This window comes from Abramis brama (genome assembly GCF_963993115.1).
Source record: "Abramis brama genome assembly, chromosome: 14".
NCBI lineage: Eukaryota > Metazoa > Chordata > Actinopteri > Cypriniformes > Leuciscidae > Abramis > Abramis brama.
Genome location: NC_139976.1, coordinates 18156348 through 18177347, shown reverse-complemented (window position 1 = coordinate 18177347; position 21000 = coordinate 18156348). Strand labels below are relative to the sequence as shown.

Genomic DNA, 21000 nt, shown 5'->3' with positions numbered 1-21000 from the left:
ATTTTGGAGCAGTGCTACTTTCAGACGCAGGTGTTGCTGACAGTTCGTCTGCATGGCTGTCAGCGAGTGCTGAGCCAGGTGTCCTGAAAGAAAAAAACTTGGTCAAAGCAGAAGGGGGGTGGGGGGGGGGGTGGGGTTGGGGGGGTAGCGTGGCCCGCTGCAGCTCTAATGCTCGTAATTGGATGTGAAACAAGTTTGAGGAGTGAGCTTAGAAGACAGGCTTAGCAAACACAAACAGACTTGAAGTGTCAGAGGAAGAGCTAGGGACTGGGGCAGGAGGAGAGGGGGAGGAGGGGGGATAAGTGTGACAGTGAATGTGCTGCTATCACTTTCTTCCCCAGGCAAAAACTAACTGACAGAGGGAGAGTTCAGCCTGGCAAAGAAGATTTGAACTGATGGGTAAAAATGCAGTAGAGATAAAACAAGAATGGAATAAGGACACAGGCCCCAATAGAGTCAGAGCCGGAATAAAAGAGTATAAGAGAATCTGAGCTTTGAAATCAGTTAAGTTGGAGAATGATCATTATCATCAATTGACACTGGAGTTCATTACACAAAGTACATCAAACAAAGAAAATGAACATAACATCCTCTAAACGCGTTTAACACGATTAGAAACCCCACTGGATAGGCAACATTGATATTCACTAAATTAGAAATCATTCAACTTAAATGTAATTATTCCATACACACACACTAATATATATATATATATATGTGTGTATGTGTATATGTATGTGTATGTGTATGTATATGTATGTATATATATGTATATATGTATATACACTCACCTAAAGGATTATTAGGAACACCTGTTCAATTTCTCATTACTGCAATTATCTAATCAACCAATCACATGGCAGTTGCTTCAATGCATTTAGGGGTGTGGTCCTGGTCAAGACAATCTCCTGAACTCCAAACTGAATGTCAGAATGGGAAAGAAAGGTGATTTAAGCAATTTTGAGCGTGGCATGGTTGTTGGTGCCAGACGGGCCGGTCTGAGTATTTCACAATCTGCTCAGTTACTGGGATTTTCACGCACAACCATTTCTAGGGTTTACAAAGAATGGTGTGAAAAGGGAAAAACATCCAGTATGCGGCAGTCCTGTGGGCGAAAATGCCTTGTTGATGCTAGAGGTCAGAGGAGAATGGGCCGACTGATTCAAGCTGATAGAAGAGCAACTTTGACTGAAATAACCACTCGTTACAACCGAGGTATGCAGCAAAGCATTTGTGAAGCCACAACACGCACAACCTTGAGGCGGATGGGCTACAACAGCAGAAGACCCCACTGGGTACCACTCATCTCCACTACAAATAGGAAAAAGAGGCTACAATTTGCACGAGCTCACCAAAATTGGACAGTTGAAGACTGGAAAAATGTTGCCTGGTCTGATGAGTCTCGATTTCTGTTGAGACATTCAGATGGTAGAGTCAGAATTTGGCGTAAACAGAATGAGAACATGGATCCATCATGCCTTGTTACCACTGTGCAGGCTGGTGGTGGTGGTGTAATGGTGTGGGGGATGTTTTCTTAGCACACTTTAGGCCCCTTAGTGCCAATTGGGCATCGTTTAAATGCCACGGCCTACCTGAGCATTGTTTCTGACCATGTCCATCCCTTTATGACCACCATGTACCCATCCTCTGATGGCTACTTCCAGCAGGATAATGCACCATGTCACAAAGCTCGAATCATTTCAAATTGGTTTCTTGAACATGACAATGAGTTCACTGTACTAAAATGGCCCCCACAGTCACTAGATCTCAACCCAATAGAGCATCTTTGGGATGTGGTGGAACGGGAGCTTCGTGCCTTGGATTTGCATCCCACAAATCTCCATCAACTGCAAGATGCTATCCTATCAATATGGGCCAACATTTCTAAAGAATGCTTTCAGCACCTTGTTGAATCAATGCCACGTAGAATTAAGGCAGTTCTGAAGGCGAAAGGGGGTCAAACACAGTATTAGTATGGTGTTCCTAATAATCCTTTAGGTGAGTATGTATGTATATATGTATGTGTATATATATATATATATATATATATATATATATATATATATATATATATATATATATATATATATGTGTATGTATGCATGTATGTATGTATGTATATGTATTATATATATATATATATATATATATATATATATATATGAAGAGTTCAGATGCAAAAGCCTCTAAGTGCCATCTGAAATTTTCTAATAAAATGATAATTTTTATAAAGCTTGTATATTTAAGTTAAGTAATTTCACTTAAATGACAATTGACCCTTCGCTAAGCCACGCCCGAAAACCGCCACAGGCCAATCGTGGCTTAGCAACCGTAACTAAGAGCGGGACGTCTGGCAAGCTTTCGAGAGAGGGAAACATGCTGAAGCGGTGTGCGTATGGATTGTGCAAATCTGATACCCGGTATTCTAAAAGTTTGGACGGGGTGGTGGATTTTGTTCCCTTCCCGAAACCTAAAACCCAAGGGGAGAAATGCCGGGCGTCATCTTCATTTATATAGCGCTTTTAACAATGTAGATTGTTCCAAAGCAGCTTTACATTGATAATAGGACATTAAAAGTAAAGTGTTTTGGCTTTATAGCAGCTCTAGAATAAAGTTATTGTCCAGCTCGTGGATCAAGCAGTGTGATTAAAGGCAAGACGGAGGCTCACTGACATAATTTAACATTACTTAAAAATATATTTCAGCATTTTGTTAATCGACGGCCAAACTAGTAACGTTACCCCAATCCGATCGCGACTTTTCCGGTGTTAGTTCTAGTAAAAGTAAAAGGTAACGTTAGTTAGTAAAAGCAGGGAACATCACGGGGCTTGCCGGAGATCTCCAAGGAAAAGGTTGGTATGCAAACTTAATCAGTTCATAACAGTAGTTACCCACGACGTGTGAGCAGTAACGTTAGCCTGGCGCACTACAAATATAAGCGGGAGATCGTTATCATTGCAAAGTGGTCAGGCTAATGTCTTGTGTTTATTCCACAATACATATGGATAAGCTGTTTGATTTATAAATATTAGAATATTTTCACATTTCACTTACCCTGCTGGCTCAATTTGTGTTTCCCATTTGAATGGTCAGCGTATGAAGCGGCTGCTGCTTGCGCTGGGACCTAACGCTATAGACTTTAGCTTCAATTTTGATGAAATTATTCTCTAATCGTTTGCATATTATGTCGTGGATATAGCCCTTGAATGCATACTGCAGTCTTGCTCTCTCATATTTTCACCTGTTCGCCAAAAATGACTAATTATCTCCTTAGGAATGTCTGAAACCAGTGCATACATACTGTAATAGACGTGCCAGGCGCAAAAGCTTGACAGGCGTAGCAACAGTAACTAAGGAGGGCGGGGCTTAGCGAAGGGTCAATTAATAGGTAATTTGCATTGCCATTTAAGTGAAATTATTGAACTTAAATATACAAGCTTGATAAAAATGATCATTCTAGAAGAAAATTTCAGATGGCACTTAGATGCTTTTGCATCTGAACTCTTCATATATATATATATATGTGTGTGTGTGTGTGTGTGTGTGTGTGTGAGTGTGTGTGTATATATATAAATATATATACACATACATACATACATACACAGTACTGTGTAAAAGTCTTAGGAATGTTAATAACGTCTAAATGTCTCGAAGATGAGACCTGGGTTATTTTGTTTCGTAGATGAGACCTGGGTGCCTGGGTTATTTTGTTTCGATATTAGCTATATTTTAAAAAAGCCAGTCATTTGAGCCTACCACTCGTGGAATAGGCGTTTAAAAGAGAGACAGATTATGGAGTGATATGACTCAGAAATTACATTGGGCAATGTTCAGATGTCATTCAGCGAGACGTTCAGAAGAACGCAAGAGCTAAACTTCTACAAGCTCAATAACACACACACACACAAAAAAAGAAAGAAAAAAAGTCGGAAAACTTTGCCCATTAATTAGAAGTGCAAGGCAAGCAGGCTAGTTTTCGGGTTGTTATGGACAATTAAAAATGTGAATATTCATGTTGCACTAGCGGTGGACTTTCAGCGAGTTTATTTAAACATTTATTTTTTAAAGAGCCGTTCGTGAGTCAAAAGAGCCTGCTCTTTTCAGTGAGCTGAGTCAAATGAGCCGGCTCACGAAAAAGAGCCGAAATGCCCATCGCTAGTTATTAGGTGGCCAGCGTTTCACTTTCCCTCCAATAATATTTAGTTTTAATATCGCGACGACGTATGTGTGCTTCCTGGGAACATAATAAAGACACCTGGACTCGGTCGAGACCAAAAGCCATATTTGGCAAGACCAGTGGCCGAGACCGAGACCGAGACAAGTCCGAGTCCGAATACCAGCGAGTCCAGACTCCAGTCCAAGACCGGACTCGAGTACTACAGCCCTACTTAAAACCATTCTTTTTTTCTTTCTTTTTTTTATATTTTTCATATTAACATGCCTAAGACTTTTGCACAGTACTGTATATACATATACAGTACTGTATACACACATATATATAATTTAAGTTATAATTGACGACAGGCTGATATATTAGAAAAATAATGAACACCCGAGGTGGAAATGGAAGCGGAGTGGCCGTTACATCTCGGGTGTGCATTATTTTTCAATAATTCAACTGTCAGTTGTCAATTATTCCCCTTATACTACGGTTACCACACCTCAAAACATTGTTCAGATGACGTATTTCAAGACGTTTGTCAGGTTTTTGTCCTTAAAACTCTCTTGTGTTTAGGACTAATTTCTTACGCATCTAACCCCAAGAGAGAGAGAGAGAGAGAGAGAGAGAGAGAGAGAGAGAGAGAGATTAAGCTTGTATGAATTACCTGATTCTGTGCGTCTCTCTACAGTGTTCGGCAGCAGCGTCTCTACTAACAGTGAAACTGTCCGTTTATCTGCTCCAGGGCCAGTGCCATTATTACATCACTAGAGAGAATTGTCATGTAGCTTTTAAGTCCTTAAACTATATTTACTGATAAAATCATCAGAGCAGAGCTGACAAAACATTTCTGTGCGAGTGTGTCCGTACTGTATGTGTGTGCGGTTGAGTGGGAGAGAAAGCGGAAGAAAGAGATTATGTGCTTAATAAATACATAATGAAACGAAATTTTGTGGCAAAAAACATTGAAAATAAATTGTTGTTTTTATCCTATTGTTTAATCAATTTTTTTGCTTGGTCAGTGTGTAGTTGTGGGTTTTGGTTCCTTTGCTGTTGTAGGCCGTAACTGAAATCATTTGGCGAAGTGATATGGAACTAATGCGGTCAAGACCTGCCTGGAACTACTTTAGCTGTGCGTTTCCCTGAAAATAATTGCACGCCTTCAAACGTTCTTCAACCAATCAGATTCAAGCATTCAACAGCCCCGTGGTATAAAAATATTTATACAATGCTGTTGTGAGGGATTCTATTCAGGGGGTTGAATAATTTTGAGACTGCAGAAGTCATTAAAAGTTGTATTTTCAGTTGAATTTGGGGAAACCACTTGAAACATTTGTTGTGTTGAGCGATTTCAATTACTTGTTAATTTGTTCATTGTAAACAGCTGAAAGTCTGTACATTTTGCCAATAAACCTGATTTGTAATTCCTGATTCAATAATTTCAATTACAACTATATATCATTACTTGCATTTAGATTTGCCATAATATTAACCAAATTTGAACAAGAAATCACATTAGAAGGTCCCCTGCCTACACTGATTGAAGTCTGCAATGCAGAGATCTTTGCCAACGATACATCAACATACTATAATATTCCTAATGTATTTCTCACTATATGGTCAATGTCATGACTCTCATTTTGTCCCAAACCCAGATGGTATAATGTGAGCAGGTGGTGCTATGAGGCGGGTCACAGCTATGAAGTACTTGAGACCAGTCTCCCCTGTGCACAAGATGTCCTGATGGTCACAGGTGGCCGCTACACATAAGCAACACCTCCATGGCAATGACCTCCCGAACCAGTGTTTCTGGACCTACTGCACTCAGCACGACACAACCTTTAATTCCACCATCACAACAAGGACTCCACACCCCATGGACACGTTAATCTATTTTAATTTGTATTTCAAATAAAAGACCATCAGAGGCACGTCCACCCCATCCCACTCTGTCCATCCATGTGTCATTTTCATTTTCAAAAAATTTAATGTACATTTAACACTACAACTAATTTTATATCTTTGCCTTCTGACCAACGTAATCAATCTCTCTATATATTTTTTTCCTCTTTTTGTAAAGTCATAGGAATACTATTGTGGATTTTTTCTTTTGGTATTAGCACAAATGGGAACACAAAAATTATATTTGTTGTAGTTTGTTCACCACTATAGAAGTTTACCCAACTACACTCTTAAAGGGTAACATCCTGTGGAATTGGGTTTGCCACGTGTTGAATTTCTTTTCCGCACTCCAACCCACCTCCCAAAGGATATTTTTTGGGCCATTTTTGAATGGCCAGTTTTGTTGCGAAGACCTGGCAACTCTGAAAAGGGAGTTTTCACAGCAATGCCGTAAAAGAAACTTTCAGTAAGCAGTTCTTAAAATAACCTTTTTTTTTTCTTAGAGTGAATCAATTACAAATTACCATCACACACCTGCAGGTAATAGTAAAAATGAAAAATATTTAAAAACCTGTTTCCACTATATAGAACATTTGCTTAATGGAAAGGCTCCATGGAAGTTAAAAGTTCTTATGGAATCATTAATGGCAATAAAGAACATTTATTTTTCCACTTCTTAGAAATGTGAAAAGGGTAAATACAAAGACAAGGCCTACCAATAAGACAGCCATTACTTTATCACTACAGAATGGTACAATTGCTGTTTGGTTTTTGTTTCCTCTGAATAAAATAAAATAAAAAACTTAACTAAATCACCTATAGCCCTAATGACTACCTACTTAATGTGCCACATGCTGTTCTAAAAAGCCATCAGTGAATGCTTCCAAAATAAAACCACCAACAAAATATGAGTGAGATGAGAATGAGATCCTTAAAGAATAAGAATGAAAGAGAGCGAGCAAGTGAAAAACATGCGGATAGTAGAGTGGATGAGGACTGTGGTCTGAATGTAATGCCTCAGAGAGTCTGACATGACACTGGTTCAAATTCACAGAGTCCTTCAAATCACACTACCTACCTGACTGGACTAGTCATTTATGGGGGTATTATTGTTGCAATATTCCAAATAAATAGATTAATATTCACAAATAAATGTAAAGAGATTCACAAAAATGTATCCAATTCACAAATAAATAGATTAAGATCCACAAATAAATGTAAAGAGTTTCACAAAAAATTATAAAATTCACAAATAAATAAAATGAGATTTGCAAATAAATAAAATATTTTACAAATGTTTTATTATTTTACAAACACAACTCTGCGTGGCATTTATTTGTGACCCGCTTTCTGTGCATTTGTAAATCGCTGCACACATTTGTGAATCGGTTCCTGTGCATTTGTGAATCTCCTCACGCATTTGTGGATTTTGAAACACTTCTAGCGTCGACGTGCAGACAGATCCACAAATAAGTGGACTCCACCCACCGCCTACTCAAGCCAATCAGATAACGGCCACCTCAAGCTGGCCAATCGTAGCACGTTCTCGCTTCAACCAATCACGTTTGGCTTTACACTCGGGGCGGGAACTGATTCTTGCATCCTTGAAAGGAGCAGTAGTAGCGCTGAACTGTTTGTGTGGTAAAAACACTCTGTTTTCAAAAGTTTGTTGAAACGTTTAAGGCCTCTTTATATTTCCACCAGGATACATTCAGGGAATTATGATAATCAGAGATCCCGAGCATCATGAACAGTCTCTACACCGGCAAGAGGCGCGACACAGCGCGTCAAAAGCAAATAGGCACTAATAGTATCTATTCACTGCTGTCGTAGCAGTTTCAAATAATGTAAAACTAGCATGTTTGAAATGTTAACACATATTCCCCTATGTGACATCTGCTTAGCTGCAGACATGTCTGCATAATCGTACCCTTAACGGCTCTGATCGTAGCCTACTTTGACTAGTGCTGGTTACTTGAAAAATCATATTTCGTGATAGTGTCCTGGACGCGGGGCATTCATTGATAGTAAACGGATGCCCGCACTTCTTCTAGATAGATAGAAGATAGATTAGATTAGAAGATAGATTCTTCTAGATAGATAGCCTCGCACGGGGTAGACATGATGCAAGAAATTACAGGACATACGATTCTGCCTTTTAAAGCACAATCGCGGTGACAAATAGCAATAGGACATAAATAAATGTCATGTAGAATACCAAATATGAGCCCAAATGACCACCCAATATGGAACGGTACGAGCCTCAGCATCAGCGTGTGCTGCAAATAAAAATCTTGCAATGCAAATTAAAAACTCGTGTAGCTATTTATGGGTTGAACCCAGCTATTCATTAGTCAGATACTTGATGCTTTTCTGTTCTATCTTGAATAACGTGACGCGTCCATAATGCGTTGTTCCCATAACAGAGATGTAAAGGGCTGTTTCTCTGGCTTTTTTCAAGGCTCATAAAAATTGTGGCTTGGCTTGACAAGCAGTCTAATGGTGTAATTCTAACAAAATCCAAATTTTAAACATATTTTATGGGCCTTTACGCGTACACTTCCTATTTGAAATGCAGATGAATGATGAATGAGCACAGAGCAAGATCGGCCAGTGTAAAGCCAAACGTGATTGGTTGAAGCGAGAACGTGCTACGATTGGCCAGCTCGAGGTGGCCGTTATCTGATTGGCTTGAGTAGGCGGTGGGTGGAGTCCACTTATTTGTGGATCTGTCTGCACGTCGACGCTAGAAGTGTTTCAAAATCCACAAATGCGTGAGGAGATTCACAAATGCACAGGAACCGATTCACAAATGTGTGCAGCGATTTACAAATGCACAGAAAGCGGTTCACAAATAAATGCCACGCAGAGTTGTGTTTGTAAAATAATAAAACATTTGTAAATATTTTATTTATTTTTCAAATCTCATTTTATTTATTTGTGAATTTTATCATTTTTTGTGAAACTCTTTACATTTATTTGTGGATCTTAATCTATTTATTTGTGAATTGGATACATTTTTGTGAATCTCTTTACATTTATTTGTGAATATTAATCTATTTATTTGGAATATTGCAACAATAATACCCCCATAGTCATTAGCCTGTCTGGAGTGGTGGAGCAGTGGCTGTAAAGATATTCCTCTACCAACACCAGCCGTCAGAGCCCTCTTTAAGATACCTTTAGGAGTAAAGACTGTAGACCGGAAGTTCAGTAAACATGCTAACCCTGTAGTGACCATACATCACACCCCTAATGAAGACTCCGATCAAAGAGGGATTTTCAGCAGTTCTTGTCATTACTAGGACCTCTCCTGCTTGAAACAGAACAGTTCTTCAGACGTCAAAAGACCTCCAAGAGGTCTCAAGCGTGAAATATGCTTTCAACTGGCTCCACAGCGCGAGCCTCAAATGGACAAGGCGTTTATATTTGATGTGCTCGCAGTTGTACTATTCTTTGAAACGACAGGGGGCGACTCTGAATAATTGTCCTCTAGTCTAAACCATCAGGAATCAGCGGTGAGAAGTGGTAAGGTACACGCGTAACAATGGCTGCACCCGAAATCACATACTTCCCTACTATATAGTAGTATGTAATTTCGGACACAGTCAATGTTAGTTTAGTACACTTCACCAAAACCACACTACAAAAGTATCATGTAAAGTGTTTGGAGAAGTATGGCATACAGTACATCACCATAAGTCTGTCACCGGAAGACTTGACATTTTGATAAAACATAATAACTGACGCAAATCAATTGTTCACAGTATGATATATAACATGCATTCACAAAAAAAATAAGCTGAATTTTCATTTCATTGCAGCTTTAAATAAGAAAATAAGTAGTTAAAATATGTTGTATTCCTGAAATAAAAGGGTTTCTCAATGTTCTTTTCTCTTATTTAAACAAAGGATGTTTCTTTTAAGAATTGCACTTCCTTACGAAGTTCTAAAAATTTTCCTAAGAACTTACATTTTCTTCTTAAGATTTCTGTGAATCAAGTACAGAATTGTGCCATCATAGTACTAAATAATTCAACTACTTGTCACTTGTGTTGTTCATCTTTTTAACCAGATAATTATTATTTTTTTAATTAAAGGGATAGTTCAGCCAAAAAAAATAATTCTGTCATCATTTACTCACCCTCATGTCTTTACTCACCCTCATGTCTTTACAAATATGTATTACTTTCTCTCTTTTGTTAGAAGATATTTAAAGAATTTTAGTAACAAAACCATTTTGGTTCCCAACCTAAACTGTTTGGTTACCAACATTCTTCAAGACCATCTTCTTTAGTGTTCAGAAATGCATAATACAACCTTGGCCTCCTGCCAATGACATGAGGGAGAGTAAATTATGACAATTTTCATTTTTGGATGAACTATCCTTTTAATTCGTCAGACTTTATCCACCAAAGCACTATCCTTCCTTCACTTAGTGCACATTTTCTGTGAATGTGTTTCTACCTGATCTTGGAAACACAGGACATAGGCCAACTTTGCTTGGTTTTTTACAAAGGGCATCAGGTCTACAAATTTCACTCATTGTTTGTGCCTGTTATATGTCCCAGCTGAGAATATAAAGGGCATCATATTAAACTGACAGCAGAAGTCATCAACCTTAGGAAGTCATTGGTAATCACTGGCATGTAAACGATAAGAACAACAAAGATTGTTATTAAAATGTATTTATTTTAATATTTTTATGTACTTAATTTTAAAACATTTTAAAAACTTGCTTGCATGTGCATACTTGCAGTATGTTTCATTCTTTTCCACAGTCCATCTGAGGTCACAGCACAGAAGCTCAGAGCAAAGCATGCAGTCTGAAAACTTTCTGTGCCTGCAGTCCCACAGGGCCATTAACTGGTGAGTGATAGTACTACGACAGCTTCCAAGACAGAAGAACAGTATTCCACAGTGATAATTTGAAAGAAGACTAGGAGAGGAAGTGTGTGGGTTACAGAGAGAGAGAGAGAGAGAGAGAGAGAGAGAGAGAGAGAGAGAGAGAGAGAGAGAGAGAGAGAGAGAGAGAGAGAGAGAGAGAGAGAGAGAGAGAAGACGAGTGGCTCCTTTGGTGTTACTTCAGAAGAATGATGACATCTTCAAATCATCTAATGCATTTAAGGTGATGTAAGTACGCACTTACACTCTTCTGGCACAAGTGAAACATACAAGAACGTACTCGACTGGAAGCTTGTGGTGGAGCAGGATAGAGAAATCAATAATTTAAACAGATTTATAGATGTACACACAGGTCTTTATATCAATTCACATAGTAACTAACAACTGCGGTCGAGATGCCATTGCTCTTAGTTTGTGTAGCAGCGGAACATTAAAACGATTAATTTAGCCAAATAAATATGCCACAAATGTAATAAATCTTCCATATGGTCTATATTCATTGCTGCTCTTGTGGAAACTGAAATAAATGTGCTAAATTTGTCACCAAAGAAAAAATTGCAACTCTTTTACATATTCAGGTAGGAGCAAAAAGGGATGCCTGCTTGACAACAAAAATGAAATAAAACCTTCAGAGCTCTGTATGTACATTTAAAAACTACAAGGCAGCAGCCCTCACACCCATGTTTGAAAAACCCAATTGAGACAGACAGCTTTGCAAAAGGGCCCATAAATAAATGACATGATCAAAAGGACACACAACTGTAATTACATAAGTTAAAACATACTCCTGCCAAAATATAAGCAGAACATGAAGCCATTACAAATATTTTGGCAGCCATCAAAGATTTATTTGATCATTTAATGTGACGATATCTGCAGTAGCAGTACTCTGTGATAGTCGGCTGCTATAAAACTCTCCCATGAGTGTTTGTGTAAGTAAAGCGTAAAGCGCAAAGGCTTCTATTTACAACATGTTTTTGCAGCATTGAGCTTTGTAGCCAATCACACACATCTGTTGAGCGTGTGAACGCAACGGGCAATCAGAATTTTCAGTGCGAGTTCTTGAAAGCTAGCGAATCCTTTCATTATAACCATCAAAGTATAAATGCTATGTCAATAAGAGTTTGCACAGTGTATACAGCTTCATTGATTATAATGGGAGTTTTCGCAAGAGTGCAGCTTTGTGTACCTTGTGTTGAAATTGACTTCAGTGATTATAATGGCAGCAATCTTTACCCGCTTTCTGTATAAAGCTAATTTATATTTTCATGTTGCTAACTACACATTACAAAGTTTCTTAACTGACAAGCGTATTTAAAAGCACGACTGAATCTGACTAATAGAGATAATCATAGCAATGGACGGAAAAAAACTAACTGATACTGTATGTCAAATGATCTGTGCATTAAGTCTTGGAGTGTAAATGCAAAATAATAGACCTGCCACTTTTTCTGTGAATGAGGCATTTGTTTTCTGTGTAATGTGATGTTTTAAAACTTTTATAATCAGTAACTCAGTGACATTTTACATATAAATTTACAGATTTTAAAAATGTACTTTGTTTTATGATCTGTCCTGGCAGTGATTATTTTTTTATTTCATGAATAAATAGGATAAGTTAAAATTACAAACTGTTTCTTTGCATTTATTTTGGATTTATTGTCAGGTTAGCATTTCACATGGGTAGGGTACTTTGTACTGTGTGTGTGGATGGCCGTGTTCATCCACCACCACAAAAGACCATTTTTAACCAGGAAAAACCCTAATAGAGAACTATATACTCTATGAATTATTCCTTCAACCTTCATTATATATTGTCAAGCCAGTTCTGTAAATGTTCCAAGTCAATATGACTCACAGCACATTTACACCAAATTACAGTCACAGGTTTCAAAATGAACTTAGACTGCATTTAAAGTAAGTAATGTTGAATCTATACATTTCACCTTTCACAGAAATCACACACACAATTCTACCAAAATCGAAACCATTTTTAAAAGTCATCACTGACATTATCAGGGCTCAACAATAAGGATTTTTTTCTGAGGGCCAGTGATTAAAATGTATACTTGCCCATTTGGTCACACCATAAAAAAAAGTAATAAATAAAAAATAAAAAAATAGTTTGTCTTCATTGTGTTTGACCCATGCGAACTAAATAAATAATGTTATAACAAAAATAAATTCAGATAGCAGCGAAATTTCACAATTCTCTTTTCCATTTTTGATACCACAGCAAAAACTACTAGCCTGCCTAATATAAATTTCAAATATCATAAAAGACAAGTAAACAGTCAGTATTAAAATACAACCAAATAATCAAATTATGACCAATAGCACAAATAAATATAATAGAATAAACATACAAATGAAATAAACAGTGCTTTTCAGGATTTTCAGGTTGGTCTAACAGTTGTTTTCAGGTACGGAATCTAAATAAAGTAATCAAATGTAAAATAACACTACATAGTTTTCACTGTATAAATTAAATATAGATTAATCCTTATTAAACATACAAAAGTTATTCAGTCGAAAACAGTGAGTGATCTTTTTCTTTGTCCTTTGTTGTTTGACAGCAGCCTTTATATTAGGCTGCTGTCACTTTAAGACCTAATGCCCGGATCGAATTTAGTGTTAAACGTGCATTTTATTTCTCAACTGTTTACGTTCACTTTAGACATAACCAACTGTGTTTACGAAGATACTCTCCAAGACGGATATTTTGACATAATTTTGTATAAATTTGACCGTTCAAGAGCCAAAAGACTCAGAATTTGCGTGCTGTCTGAGAAGAGGCTTTTCTTTCACTTCTCACCCAGCACCCGAGTACTGAATTGAGTTCTCTTTCGCGTCGTCTTGAGCGTAATATTATTATATTTAACAGTTATATTTATATTTATATTTAAACTGGCAAGGCTTGAAAACACGTGCAAATTATAAACTGTCCTGACATGTCCATCAGCTGTCCCGAGCGCCGTTCACTTTTGTCGAGCCCTGATTATTGAACCAGTTTGCTGAAATTTGAAGTGGTAAGTGTTGGTATACATTACATGACATCGAGGTTACAGCAGGAAAGGGCAAGTGTTGCTTGCTAATGAAGCTTTAGTACTCACCTCGATGAGTTTACGCTCATAGGTGGCAGCCAGTTCCTCTGTATCCGCCACGGACCGGTTTTGGGGGACTGGAGGGGGACCATCACAATTCCTTTGAATGGTCAATGCTAGGAACAAAATGTAACACACATTAGGAAGTGCAATCAAATGAACAAAAATTTAAGTAAATAAATGGTCGTCTTCCAGCACAACCAATGGCGTGAGTTTGGGGCGGGACTAACTGTTTGATAAACAATGGAAGACGAGTGTTAGATGTTGCAGTATAAGATGTCTGGAAACAATTATTTTTGCAACCAGCAGTTTGGTTGAAATTTCTCACTTCAGCTTTACGGCAAGATATAAAGATTCAGTTATTTCCTTTATATGATTATGTCTTGTAAAAGTTTGTGAAAAACAATAAAATCTGAGATGCTGGTTGTTCACAACAACAGACTTGGGCTTCTTCCAGTGCCGTGGAGCTGCAGCCTTTAAATCCAGTGTAATCTAGTTTCAGCGGAGCCGCCTGTGAAGGCTGAGATCCGTTGAGTTCATAAGCAGCGAAGCAGAATCTTTCACCAATTGAAAACTCAATTAAAATCTGCAACTTTCACAACACAAATGTTGCTTGAGGCGCCACAGGACAGCAGAGACGAGGAAAGCAATAAGAACAAAAACGCAACCCCCGACCTGGCCGAGTTTCAACAGAACAGCTGTTAGACTCTCTCATTTCTTAATTCTCAAAGGAGAGAGAAAATCCGGATATTTCCAGACCAGAAACAAAATTAGATGCAAAAAGTAATCTTTTGTGAAAAGCAAAAAGATATTTGACCAATAGAGGATGTAAAAGTCACAAATTGACTGTCGCCGATGTTCTTAGTCGGGTCAGAAGCAATTTTGCACGCTGAAAGCCTAGTGTGAACACATCTTAACACCAACCGCCTGATAAAGGGTGGCTGGATCATCAGAATGGTGGAGATACGCACACAAAGGCTCCAGAGGGTACGGATCTGCTGGGGTAAAAATGATAGAGATGAGGAGGTGGTGCTCAGCTAAAAAGTTTGTCATAAAGCTGTGAATAAGTCTATGGAGTACAAGTCAACAATCCTGAATATTATCAGCTCACCCGCACACAGACGCCCGCCACTTCAGCACCGAGTCTTATCAGTGCTCTGCCAATAGTCTACGCATCCCACTAACTCACACACCACCACTGTCAGCAAGAGTGGACTGCACTGAAACTGCTCCCAATGTGCAGCTCAACCTTGTTTCCACCACAGTCATGTCTGAAACTATTAATAAAAAATGCATTTATGTATAATTGTTGTGTGTGTGACGTTTATTACACCGTGGGAAACGGGGCATCTACATACGAGAGTTAATGTTGTGTCAGATCATTTAAAAAAAAAAAAGTTTTTAGGCATGTCACAGCAGATTTGACATCATATATGGGATCACAAGGCAGCAAGCAATCTACTGTTAATCACAATTGACATTAGATGATACTTGTTGATGAGACTATTTAATGTGTAAGAATTCATTTAAGTTTTGAAAAATAATCATAAAACCATAAAATTTCTAAAATTTAATAACTGCTGATGCGATCTCTGTATTTAAGAGTATTCGGTAACACGTTTACAATATAGTTCACTAACTACCTTAGTTAACGAACTAAGAACAAGACTTCTTCAGCATTTATTCATCTTAGTTAATATTATTTTCAACATTTAGTAATATGTTAATAAAATCAAAGGTTGTATTTGTTAACATTAGTTAATGCACTGTGAACTAACATGAACAAACAAATGAACAGCTGCATTTTTATTAACTAACATTGACAAATATGAATAAATACTGTAACAAATGTATTGCTCATTGTTAGTTAATATATTAGCTAACATTAGTTAATTAACCTTACTGTAAAGTGTTACCGAGTATTCTATGTGAAAGCAAAACTCATATTTAATTGATATGCCAAACAGGAGGATATCTATAGCGGTAGACCTCATTTGTGTTGCCTTCGTAGTGATTGGGGCATGTTAGGAATTTTGTTTTGGGGCATTAGAGAAGTACAACAGATAAAACAACAACAAAAGCTCTCCAAATTAAAGAATAGATTGTTTTGGTCTAGGCTGCCCTAAGAGCCTCATACGGTGCTGTAGGTCATCATTATGTTTTAATATTTTCTTCACGAAGTTCAGAAGGTATCAGGTCTTTTTTTAATCCCAATTCTGTCCAAAAGTTGTCAGAGAATTCGTATCTCGAGAAGCAAGGAGAAAAAAAATAAATCTGAGAATCTTGTGAGTGACTGAACGTGGCTTTGACAGACATATGCAAAATTAGTCTGTTTACGTGCTGAAGAAGAAAAAAAAAGAAGAGTTAATGAGAGTGTTGATCAAAGTAATCTCCATCCATTTTCCCATCATGCAGCAGTCGCTTCCTGTGAGACAGCTTGAGATAACAACAGCGTATCATTCCATCAGCGAGCGATCTCTACTAAGTACAGGACGCAGTCAATTTGACGCCCAGACGTGAAATTGCATACCAAACACTCGTTGCACCTTGGAGAGGGCAAACGCTGAGGTTTTGTAGAGCAAGTTTGCTTACAATCTTCTGAACCCTCATTCCTTCATCAACAATAGGTGACTCAAAAGACAGAACAAGCACAGACTGAGATGTTCTGCTTCTCTCTTTGATGTAGGGACCTCAATAATGTGAAAATTGTATTTCAGTCCACTGGGTTAATCTTTTTGTGCAGTTTTGAAGCCGTCATGGCTGTTGTTAACATTTTTTCCACTGTACTTCACTATTTTTATTTCACAAAATAAAATCCTTGAGGTAATTTCTAAATCTACATATAAAGTAAACTGCTGTATCACTGTCTGCTTTTCTTTCCAGCATCAAAGAAAGGGTATCTGCTGTGTAATCATGTCCTTAAAGATCAGACATCAGAAATGTATAATATATGTAAATTAATGCATAAACAATGATAATACCAATGTCACACGTCCTACAGAATGTGATAAAGCAAGACTTTAATATTTTTATGTTTTTGAAAAATAATTCTCTTTTTTTTTTAAACTGCTCAGGGCTGCATTTATTTGATAAAAAATATAGTAAAAACAGTAATATTGTGGATTTTTATTATTTATTTTATTTTATTTTTATTTATTTATTTTTAAAATAAATGTTTTCTGTTTTAGTATATTTTTAAATGTAATTTATTCCTGTGATGGCAAAGCTGAATTTTCAGCATCATTACTTCAGTCTTCAGTGTCACATGATCCTTCAGATATCATTCTAATATGCTGATTTGGTGCTCGAGAATATTTTTTTATTATTACTAATGTTGGCTTATGGAAAAAATTACGCGGTACTTTTTTCAGGAATCTTTGATAAATAGAAAGTTCAAAAGAACAGCATTTATTTGAAACAGAAAACTTTTGTAACATTATAAATGTGTTTACTGTCAAATCAATTTTGATCAATTTAATGCTTCCTTGCTGAATAATCTGAAAAAAATCTCATATACATTTATACTTTCACTCATTCACTTTTATTCATTCACTTTTGTGCGTGTATGTATTCATGGATATAAATCATGTATATCCAACATCAACAATTTTATATTTAAATTTTAATTTAAGAAACTGAAAGAGATTACTGAGCAATATGGTAATGTTATGCCCTACAATGAATCATAAGGAGATGGAAAGCGGCCAGTGTTTGATCAAGGAATCCCTTTTTTTTTAGCATTACGGTTAAAATAATCAGGCCTGATTTAGCTTATTATCTGCCAATGGCTTCCTTGTAAGAATCCTCATGCTTTTCTGGATTGGTAATAGAAAATATGCAATGAACAAACAAAAACAAACACATTTTTGGTTAAAAAAAAAAAATGTATTTACAAATTGAGCTTAAAAAAAGCTTGATCATTTGCATAAACATGACCATTTATAAATCTCTGAATAAGCATGTGTAATGGAGTATATCAAACAGAACAAATTTCAGTTTTGCAATTCTGAAGCATACAGCCCAAGTAAAAATCTTCTAAAACATTAGGAAGAAGACTTGATTTATCACCCTCGATTTCCCACTTCACTTTAGATACACTTGTACCGTTCTTTTAGTATAAATTTAAAAGAGATTACTTGTCTGTGTGTGTTAGAAATAAAAGCCCTCATTATTCACATTAAGATCAAAGCTATTAGCTTAAGAAACTTGGCCTGATAATGTCGTCTGCACTGAAACCATGGAACCAGCCTTGTTGTGGCTCATTAATCTTGAAATTCTGAAAACATCATAAGCTAGAAGCCATAATGAGGATTCAAATCAACCTCCCCTACACTTTAATAGCCCTAATATAAGCCATGAATGACATATTCATTGATGGCCAGAGTCGGTACAAACACTGTCTAGCCTTTAAAGAAGTCTCGAGGTAGGCAGTGTGTCCCTAAACCGGTGCTTTTGGGTTATTTAGCTCATCCTATATTGCTTAAGTGAGAGGGGTGGTGGGGATGCTTGTTTTTATTAGCGGAAAGCTACTTTATCGGACACTCGACAATCTAGTTCCAGTCAGTATAATTGACTGCCATTTCTAAAAGTCAATCTAATTGCTTTTTCGTTATTATGGTAATAGTCCTGACAGCGGTAAAGGGAAATCCCCCTCCCCATGAGAGGGACCAGAGCCTACAGACGATTAATTTGCCTCTTCGCCGTAATTAAATGCACCGCGGCTGATAAACTTGCAGATGACTAATGACAAATGTTAAAGTAGGTCAAATCAATTATTTCAACAACCAGCCACTAAAAAACAATGGGGAAAAAGCATCATTCGAGCAGTCCCACGAGGCAACATTAGGCAAGTTCTTCAATGTGGTGGGGAAGTCCTACACTGGCATCGTGCCTGGACAGTCTGTCAGCCCCAAGGACTGATGACAAGAAGAGAAAGTGAGACGATGCTTTCAGTCTTCTAGGAGTCATTCTCATCATGGTTTAGTTGTAATACAGCAAAGATTGGTCTGACGAAGAGCCTACGTGCTCGAAACTTTACCACCTGTGTGTGAGTCTATTATTACATTTTTCACATTTTTGGAGCCGTGGTGTGCCGACTTTTTTTCCTTTTTTATTAATTTTCTTGTCGAGCACCCAATCTGAGCAACATATTGCTTTGGATGTGTGTGCTTTTGATCTGATATTACAGCAAATATTCCCAATTATTTTATCAGTTAAACCTCTAACATCAAATGTAAAATATTTACTTGGAGCACCCCTGAGACTTTAAATCAATATTTCAATGATTTAACAACACATTCGCATGTTCATGGTTCTATGATGTCGGTTAAGGGGCACATACAAATATTCAATGTTTGTTTAGTATGTGTTTTTATTTTAAATATATTAATGTCAGGGCTCCAAACAAAAAAATCTATCAAGGAGCCAATGGCTCCTATAGGGGAAAAAAACAGGCGCCAAATAATTTTTTTAAGAGCCACATAACAATGCACTTACATTTTAGTCACCCTGTTGTGTGCATGTCTCTCCTCTTCTTACAGTTTCAGCATTTTCATCTTGTGAATGTTCTGGGAACTGGAGCTTATTTGGTAACTGAATGTCACTTCCGACTTATGAACTATTTCATAAGTTCATATTTTGGCGCTTTCACTCAGTGAAACGTTCACGCAAAGCATCTAATTTCATGACGTTAACAAAACAAATGAAGCGATAGTCTTGGGGTGGGCGATATGGCAAAAAATATCATATCACGATTTTTTTCAGGAAAATCACAATTCACGATTTTATCACAATTCTTTTTATGTTGGTTTTACTATTTTGTGACTGAGCATTACAGCCAAACTAATGTCCATATTTTAAAAACAAAGCCTTAGGTAACAAAATGTAAAATAAAAAAGAATGGCAGAAAGGGGCGAAGATAAAAATGTAGTCATTATTTTCTTTGTTATTAAATATTAAGATCAAAGATAAACATTACACATACACAACTTAATATACAAATGAAATAAACAGTGCTTTATGTTTTCAGCTACAGTAGGTTTATTTAACAGTAGCATTGAAGAAAGTAATTAAATTAACAAATATGAAAATAAAACAAAACATAGACTTCACTGTATAAATAATAAATTGATACTTATTAAAGCTACTATTAAAGTTATCAGTCAAGAGCAGCGAGTAATTTTCTCTTTGCATTTTGTTGTTTCATTAACATTAAAAGGATAGTTCTCCTAAAAATTCAAATTGTCATAATTTACTCTCTCAAGTTGTTTTAAACTTGTTTTTCTTCTGTTGAAAATAAAAGTTATTTGGACGAATGTGGGTAACCAAACAGTTGATGTACCCCAGTGAAGTCAATGGGGACCAGCTACTGTTTGGTTACCCACATTCTTCAAATTATTAATATTAGAAAATATTAGAAGGAAATTAATACAGTTTTGGAACAACATTAGAGTGCGTAAATGAGATAATTTTTATTTTTGGGTGAACTATCCCTTTAAGGACAAGCGGCAGCGTGTTTACAATTGCTACTGTCTCTTAAGAGCTGCGCGCGACACGTCTAATGTACACGCATTTGACAAGCCGATTTTCTCTCAATTTTCTCAAGTTTGCTTTCACTTTAGACATAACCGACTTTGTTTATGTAAACCTTGTGTGTATTTAACAGTATTAGCACAATAAGACTCAAAATATAACTTAGTCCAGTATCCAGGCGCTGGTAGACAGGCTTTTAGTGCATGTGAGCTTCACATGTACGCGCTGAGAAAGGCACATGTTAGAACAGCGCATCAGCACGCAAATTAAATGTTTAACCGACAAGGCATTAAAGCACATGCAAATTATTAACTTTTGTGAACTGCAGTGTCCCGTTCCGCTGCGTTAACATGTGAATATACGTCGCGTTGTTCAGTATGTTTTGACCGGGACAGAGGC

At 37.0% G+C, this 21000-nt stretch overlaps 1 protein-coding gene across 1 annotated transcript in view; it reads right to left on the bottom strand.

Annotated features, from left to right (window-relative positions):
* snx29 (sorting nexin 29) overlaps positions 1-21000 on the bottom strand; it is a 128124-nt gene that overhangs the window by 51859 nt on the left and 55265 nt on the right. Inside the window, exon 15 of the mRNA XM_084134381.1 lies at positions 14080-14186. Within this exon, the coding sequence (XP_083990507.1) occupies positions 14080-14186 (107 nt within the window). The remainder of the gene's footprint in view (positions 1-14079; positions 14187-21000) is intronic.